At 41.7% G+C, this 8,829-nt stretch overlaps 1 protein-coding gene across 1 annotated transcript in view; it reads right to left on the reverse strand.

Moving 5' to 3' along the window:
• Positions 1 to 5,641: 5,641 nt before the first annotated feature.
• zdhhc20b (zDHHC palmitoyltransferase 20b) overlaps positions 5,642 to 8,829 on the reverse strand; it is a gene marked incomplete in the record, with an annotated part of 23,451 nt that continues 20,263 nt past the window's right edge. The window contains 4 exon segments of the mRNA XM_014018781.1: positions 5,642 to 8,058; positions 8,177 to 8,224; positions 8,305 to 8,417; positions 8,487 to 8,576. Coding sequence (XP_013874235.1) covers positions 8,181 to 8,224; positions 8,305 to 8,417; positions 8,487 to 8,576 — 247 coding nt within the window.

Genomic DNA, 8,829 nt, shown 5'->3' on the forward strand with positions numbered 1-8,829 from the left:
ATACAGGGCTTTAACATATCGATACAATATCGGGAAATGAAATATCGTGATATTTCAGTGTCTCGATATTTTCTTACACCCCTAGTACGCACCATGGGGGACGGACACAGTTGTGCGACCAGGTTTTTTTGTTGTTCMTGTCTTCAGTGTGTGCTCAGTTTAACTGTCTGCACCCATCTACAACTGAACACCAAATGTTTCTGTTGTGATGCAGTAATACTCAAACCATATTAACTGAGATTATGCTCACCTTCATTCAACCGTGTACTGTGCCAGCCCTTTAAACTCACTAAGAATACAGTTTTATAATCAACCATAGTTTCATACAGAGACACACAGGTGTAGCACAGGTGTGTTGGTTTATTCTCTCACATAAGAAGTCTTATAATAGTAAAGGACACACTGGAGGGGGGTCTGGGGGTCCTCCCCCAGAAAATAAATTGAATAAATTAGAAGCTATTTCCTGATTTCTAATGTATTTTAACAGGTTGTTAAAGATACTTTTACCTACATAAATAAACTAAAATAAATTTATAAGATCGATATGTGGATGTTTGGAACTGATTAGAAAGCTAATGATGGATGGATTGAAAGATTTATTTACTGACCTTTACTTAACTGGGAAAATCCCAATTATGAAAACTAATTTCTACCACTTCCTACAAATACAGGTTACATTTAAATAAGCCTATCACTTTTATACTGGTCAAAATAAAATAAATTGTTAAGCATGCTGGAGATATGTCTTTATATCTGTAATTTATTTCATTAAGTTCACACAGCTGACTAGAATGTACTCAAAATAACATAATATTTCCTTCACACCTGCCCATCCCCTTCATCTCTTACCTGAGACACTCTGTCCTACCTGAGACAACTTGTCCTACCTGAGACACCTTGTCCTACCTGAGACACCTTGTCCTACCTGAGACCCTCTGTCCTACCTGAGACCCTCTGTCCTACCTGAGACACCTTGTCCTACCTGAGACCCTCTGTTCTACCTGAGACCCTCTGTTCTACCTGAGACACTCTGTCCTACCTGAGACAACTTGTCCTACCTGAGACAACTTGTCCTACCTGAGACACCTTGTCCTACCTGAGACACCTTGTCCTACCTGAGACAACTTGTCCTACCTGAGACCCTCTGTCCTACCTGAGACACCTTGTCCTACCTGAGACCCTCTGTTCTACCTGAGACCCTCTGTTCTACCTGAGACCCTCTGTTATACCTGAGACACCTTGTCCTACCTGAGACCCTCTGTTCTACCTGAGACCCTCTGTTCTACCTGAGACCCTCTGTTCTACCTGAGACCCTCTGTCCTACCTGAGACCCTCTGTTCTACCTGAGACACCCTGTCCCACCTTAGACCCTCTGTTCTACCTGAGACACTCTGTCCCACCTTAGACCCTCTGTTCTACCTGAGACACTGTTCTATCTGAGACCCTCTGATCTACCTGAGACACTGTCCTACCTGAGACCCTCTGTCCTACCTGAGACCCTCTGTTCTACCTGAGACACTCTGTTCTACCTGAGACCCTCTGTTCTACCTGAGACACTGTTCTATCTGAGACCCTCTGATCTACCTGAGACCCTCTGATCTACCTTAGACCCTCTGTTCTACCTGAGACCCTCTGTTCTACCTGAGACACGGTCCTACCTGAGACACTCTGTCCTACCTGAGACACCCTGTCCCACCTTAGACCCTCTGTTCTACCTGAGACACTCTGTCCTACCTGAGACAGTCTGTCCTACCTGAGACCCTCTGTTCTACCTGAGACCCTCTGTTCTACCTGAGACACTGTTCTATCTGAGACCCTCTGATCTACCTGAGACACTCTGTTCTACCTGAGACCCTCTGTTCTACCTGAGACACCCTGTCCCACCTTAGACCCTCTGTTCTACCTGAGACACTCTGTCCTACCTGAGACAGTCTGTCCTACCTGAGACCCTCTGTTCTACCTGAGACCCTCTGTTCTACCTGAGACCCTCTGTTCTATCTGAGACCCTCTGATCTACCTGAGACACTCTGTTCTACCTGAGACCCTCTGTTCTACCTGAGACCCTCTGTTCTACCTGAGACCCTCTGTTCTACCTGAGACACTGTTCTATCTGAGACCCTCTGATCTACCTGAGACACTCTGTTCTACCTGCTGCCTCTGACTCTGTATCCAGCTCTACATCAACAGATAGATTAAGTATTATATTTTTACTGCCACCTGAATTCAGTCAGTTTTAAAAAGTCAAGAAAATAATTTGTAAATTATGAAGATAGCAGATTAAATTAGAGAAACAATCTGTGACTTATGAATGTAAATTATAACAGGAAATCAATAAATATCACCAGAGTGGACCTGGACTCAATTTTTGCATTAAAATACAGTTTAACTGATTAAAAAAAAAACTCAATAATAATGTCATCACTAAAGGATTGCTAAGCTGATAGATAACTAGCAGCAAGCTAACTTTTCATAAGAAAAATAACTGTCCTGTCCTAMTTTTTGACTTATTTTTGGTCCTTTGTAAAGAATAAAGTTTTTCCAGGAGCTGGATGTTATCAGACCATTACCTGCTCCAGTAGCTCTGAAGCTCTGACCACCACGTTGTTTTACAGCAGGCAGCTAGCCCGCACGCGTGTCTGCATGCGCGAGTGTACGTGTCTGCACTTCAGACTCTGAAGTTCAGAGAAAAGGGAGGGAGGGGGTGAGGGGGAAGGTGTCGCAGGTTCGCAGTAGCGCTCCTGTATGGGATGAGAAGCACTAACAGGAGGGGGGAGGGGGCGGAAGAGAGGAAGCAGTGCAGCTACTTTTTTTYCCCCGGAAAAATGTAGAATCACGCAAAGGAAAAATGATGTGCGAATATTGGTGGGGACTGTCCCTGTCCGGCCAAAGTGTGTGGGGACATGTCCACACCAGTCCTTCAAAAAGTTACACCCTTCTTTCTCTAAGATACATGGGATTAGTAGGACCCAAAAAGTATGATAACTAGACCCTGTCATGGTACAGGAAGTGGTTTTTGCAAAAAAAAAAAAAGATGTCCTCATATGAGGACACTGGGTCTCAAAATGATACGCTTTTTTGAGGAATACCTAAGCAATTATCATGCAAAACATGAGAAAAGATGATAGCCTTTCTGGTGGTTCCCTTTTCCTAGTTATTTTGGCAATACAGCAGCCAGCTGTTGACCAGAGCAAGATTAGTGAAGTGCATCATCATAATCATCGACAAAAATTTCAGATTGCTCTTCAGTTTGAAGAACATATTATGTGACGTAATTGCAGGAAATCGCAGACCATTTCACCTGAACATCATTGGTATAATTAAGTGGTTGAACAAATCACTTGCAAGAAGTATTTGCGCTTGTGAACTGTTCTAAATATTTCCAGATTCAACAAAAAATTTGACAAAATATACTACTTACACTATTTACATTTGTAAACTGTTACAAATAATAAAAAACTATAGTCCCAATGTCCTCAAATGAGGACTTTATCTTTACCAACATTGTACTTTGCTTCAGTTGTAAAAGAAAATATTTTTGCATGTCTTATAAAGATAAAGATGCAACTGTGCATAATAAATAAGTGCGAAATGTAACTTGGATTTTTACTTTGGCTATTTTCCTTACCAGAGTTGTAGCTTTTCACTGGGATCCCCACCCCCAATTTTGTTTTCACTCAATTGAGTGTAATATTGTCATGGGACCACTAGAGGGTGCTGGTAGTGTCTATTAATGAGGACAATGGGTCAAAGTTGAAAAAAATGATGCATCATGGGTAGAGAGGCAAAAATACAAAGTCCGCATATGAGGACGCAGGGTCTCAGGAGGTTTAACTAAGGTCTTTGATGTGGGGTTGCTGCAGGTGGTCAGATCTAGGTTCAGCAACAGTTTGTGCTCAAAGAATGACTGAAAGCTGACTACCTGAATATACTGAATGACCAGGTCATTCAATCAATGGATTGTTTCTTCCCTGATGGCACGGCCATAGTCCAAGACGACAATGCCAGGATTCATGGGGCTCTTATTGTGAAAGAGTGGTTCAGGGAGCATGAGGCATCRTTTTCACACATGGATTGGCTCCACAGAGTYCAATGAGAATCTTTGGGATGTGCTGGAGAAGGTCAGACTCTACCATCATCAATGCAAGATCTTGATGAAACATTAATGCAACACTGGATGGAAATAAATCTTGAGACATTGCAGAAGCTTTTCCAAACAACGCCACAGAATGTGTGCCATAATCCAAGCTAAAGGTGGTCCAACCAAATATTAATGTATGACCTTTTATTTGACCAGGCACTGTACACAGACACATGGACAAAATTATTGGTACCCTTCGTTTAATGAAAGAAAAACCCAAAATGATCACAGAAATAACTTGAATCTGACAAAAGTAATAAATATTCTATAAAAATGAACAACTGAAAGTCAGACATTGCTTTTCAGTCATGCTTCAGCAATATTTAAAAAACAAAACTCATGAAACAGGCCTGGGCAGAAATGATGGTACTCCTGAAAATAATGTGCTCAAGGGGACATATTAAATCTTTGTGTCCAGATGTCTACAATCTTTTAACCAGTCAGTGGGCCTGTATAGGGCTACAGATACTCACTGTGCTGTTTGGTCACATGGTGTGTACCACACTCAACATGGACCAGAAGAAGTGAAGGAATTATCTCAGATTAGAAAGTAAATTATAGACAAGCATGTTAAAGGTAAAGGTTATAAGACCATCTCCAAGCAGCTTGATGCTCCTGTGACTATTTGCACATATTCCAAAATGCAAGACCCATGGGACTGTAGCCAACCTCCCTGGACGTGGCCACTGGAGGAAAATTGATGACAAATCAAAGAGATGGCGAATACGAATGGTAACAGTTTCAGATGGCACCATCCGTCGTTGTTTGAGCCAAACTGGATTTAATGGGAGATGACCAAGGAGAACACCAAATCATAAAAAGCCTGACTGGAATTTGCCAAACTACATGTTGACAAGCCACAAAGCTTCTGGAATATGTCCAATGGACAGATGAGACTAAAATGCAACTTTTTGGCAAGACGCATCAGCTCTATGCTCAGAGGTAAAAACGAAGCTTAAGAACACCGTCTGTGTGAAACATGGAGGCTGTTATGTCTTTGCTGCATCTGGCACAGGGTGTCTTGAGTTTGTGCAGGCATCTCCTTTAATAAATGAGTGGAATTTGCTGTGTTCGTGTACATTTGAGGTCAAATTTAGATCATTTAGGAACCTGTTAAATACCAGGTGTGATTTCCTAATATGGAAAAACCCAGGATTTGAAAAAGGGAGTTGTTTTTACATTTCTTTACCTCCTGTGTGTGACGTCACCTGAGTTGACAGTGGCCTGGAGGCATCTCTGTTCCAAAGTGAGAGAAATGTGGAGTTATAAAAAAGTGAGTTTTCTCCAGCGTCTGAAGCCGGCTTTGATTGAAGCAGTTTTGAGTTTACAGGTCTGGTGTGTCCACAGAGTGGCAAGTATGTGGAAAAAAAGCCTGTAGGCTGGTTCAAAAAAATAAAAATAATGAAATAAAATTTTTTTAAAAAACAGCATGAAAGAAAATGTCCCCAGCTCTGCTGACAAATAAAGCAATTATCTGCAGTTTCATCTACAAACAAAACCAAGTTCATATAAAAAACATTTATTGTTATCGACACAGTAACTGTAGAAGCATGTACTTCATTCACAAACAGGAAAATTAATCAGACAAGAAAAATATATGTGTATAGTTTGTTTTTTTTACATAATATAGAAACACATTGTAAAATAGAAAAACCAACAAAAAATCCTAAAATGTAGCAAGTTATGATTGCAGCCGGAACTGAGAAGACGGCTGCAGCGTCAGTCTTAAAAAAAAACATATTCTGACTGTTTTCCTGCTTTCACAGGAGTTTTATGGCTTCATTTAAACAGAATAAAGCTCATTTTAAAAACGGCATAACTGAAGATATATAAAAAAGAAAAAACACCAAAATCCCAATAATTGTAGCAAAACCTTTTCTTGTACAGAAGTCAGGCGCCATGCTCAACAGTTTATATGCATGTTAGAATCTTTTTCCTCATGATTAAAAAAATAAAAAAGAGAGAGAAAGATGGTCATGAAGCTTTACAAAATACACACAAACTTTAGTCTCAAGACCAGCCAGGCGGGCACAGAGTCAAGGCAACGGGTCCGCGACAGCCGAGAATCCACGATCAGGACTTCACCTTGGCTTGGATCATGGTCTCTATCTGCAACTTTAATCTGTTACCTTGAGATTTTACCACAGTGTACCAGTGCTGTAACAAAAAAAAAAAAAAAACTAAACCCAGTTACGGGTTTTAAAGTTTTAACCATCATCACATTTGGGAAAGACGTAACAAAAAGAAAACTCTTTCCAAATAGAAAATAAAATTAAAATCACAACAGGCTCACCCTGCACATTAGAAACAGCTGTAAACACGAACGACATCAGAGTCTGGTGGGATCCAGCGGCAGGTATTTTTATTTCTTAATAGATTTTAAGTTGGCCACATGTTCAACACGCACACGAGACGGATCGACGTAACGGTTAAACACGAGCTGAGGAAGAGGCGGGTCTTCCCAYGGTTCACAACACGGCGCCACGACGAGAAGCTGCAGCCCACAACTCCTTCACAGCTGATCAGAGGGCTTCTGTTCACTTCCACAGAAAATCTGAGTTGTGGAGCTTTAAAAACTGAAGTTATCACTTTTATTATTCTTTATTTTAAAAAGGAATGCATGTCGAGCACCGCTTCCACAAGATCATTTTACTCTCAGCTACCACGACAAATCACAGCCACTTTTGTGTTTGGTTAAAGCTGATTTGCTGTAGCGACCATTTTGAATTGGGTTTCATTCAAATCTATCCACTGATTCATGATGCGTTACTAGCAGATAAACACACAAACAGAACCGATTGAAAAGAGAATCAAACCCCTGATGCTCCATCCAAGTCAGAACAGCTACCAGGAGTTTTGTCGCCACCTGCTGCCCACTTCTGGTAATACAACACTTGACAGAGGAAAAACTGCCCACCTGGATGAGGACGATGATCACCAGTGAGAGTTCAGGTAAAGCTAGGATGCTGTAAACACTTCAGGTTCAGGTGTCAGAGCTCCTGACAGCCCAGCCCTTGTTTTGGCAACGAGTGCTCTGAGTTAAAAGTTGAGCTGTAGAAAAAAAATAGATCAAGCCGTAAGACATCACTGATCAGACGCCGAGCGAGCAGAGAGGGTGACGCCGCATGTCTCCTGGGTTTGAGCAGCATATTCCAACACCAGCTGGTACAGAAAGAAACGAAGCTAATRACTGCCATTTCAACTGTCTTACACACACACACAATTTAAAATACACATCGGTCTTACCGAAAATACTTTTTAGACATGTAAAAATAAAAAATAAAAAAACGCAAATAATTAAAAAAAAAAGTAAGCACATGTTTTGATAAATATTTGAAAGTAACAAAGTGCAAAGGYGCCATCTTGTGCTCTGCTTTCCACACTGCCGGCCAAAACTCCTGGTGCTGAGGGGACAGGGACAGTCCACTGAACCAGCAGAGTCCCTCCTGCAACACAGTCCAGGTTTTTGGTGGTAAAAGATCCAACTCGAAACAAAAAGGTGCAAATCACACGTTTGAACTTGAAGTTAATAATAAACCGGTCAAATCTCCACTTCATTAGCTGGAAGTTAAAAAAAAAAAAAAAAAAAGGTAATAAAAATAATGCTCTATTTGACAGCATATCCTCCAAATCGTCACGGCTGCTTTGTGCCTGTAAAAACAAGTCCTGGGACGTCTTTTTTGGGGCACAAGAGGTTTTCACAAGTGAAATAAAAACGGAGTGGAAACATATATAAAAAAAATGAAGAATGGGAGTGATTGTGTGATGTCCTGCATGCAAAAAATAAGGCTTTTAAATCCTGACTGTGCTGCGACGGGCCGGTGGGCTGCACGTCCAAAGGGTCTGCGGGGATACAGTATGGACGAAACTGAACGGTTGGGTTGTTTAAGGCATCGCATTAGATGACTGAGGCGTCTCTCCTGCAGCAAACGAGGAAAAAATAAAACCAAACGTGTAGAAATTCATCGTGAAATTTTTGAACCAAATATCATCAAATAATCATCCGAGGCTCTGGGAGGCGGTTGGAGAGAAGATTACCTGGTTAGGACCAGCTCTCCATGGAGACTGTGAAGGTTTCACTTTCAGCTGCAAAGCCAAACAAGAAAGCACAGTTTGGTTTCCCGCCAATGTTGAGGGGATTTTTCAGCACGGCTGCATCAACTCACCTGATTTCTGAGGCTCGTCGGCCAGGACGTCCTCGGCGTCGTTGGCGTGCTGCCCGTCGTTCAGAAGGTGGTTCTGGGACTCGCCCTCCGGGCTCACGGGAACGTCGGTCACGCTGCAAATCACAAACCTTTTACTCCCGTCCGCTCGCTGTGATGATAAACTAAATGTGCAGATTTGTTACCTTTTGCTGGGCTCGGGATGCAGCGTCACTGAGGCCTGCTCTGCGTCTGCGTTGACCAGCCGAGTGGGGAACGTCAGACCGTCTCCTTGACTGCAGAGGAACGGAAAGAAAATGAGACGAGACAAATAAACGCATCTTTTGGAGCTGCAAAAAAGTTACCCTTACACTGAATTTTTTTTCTCATTTCCCTACAACAACAGACATACAGTTGTGGTCAAAAGTTTACATACACTTGTAAAGAAACATAATGTTATGGCTGTCTTGAGTTTTCAATAAGTTCTACAACTCTTATTTTTCTGTGATAGAGTGATCGGAACACATACATGTTTGTCACAAAAAACAG

This window comes from Austrofundulus limnaeus, unplaced genomic scaffold (assembly GCF_001266775.1).
Source record: "Austrofundulus limnaeus strain Quisiro unplaced genomic scaffold, Austrofundulus_limnaeus-1.0 Scaffold201, whole genome shotgun sequence".
Taxonomy (NCBI): domain Eukaryota; kingdom Metazoa; phylum Chordata; class Actinopteri; order Cyprinodontiformes; family Rivulidae; genus Austrofundulus; species Austrofundulus limnaeus.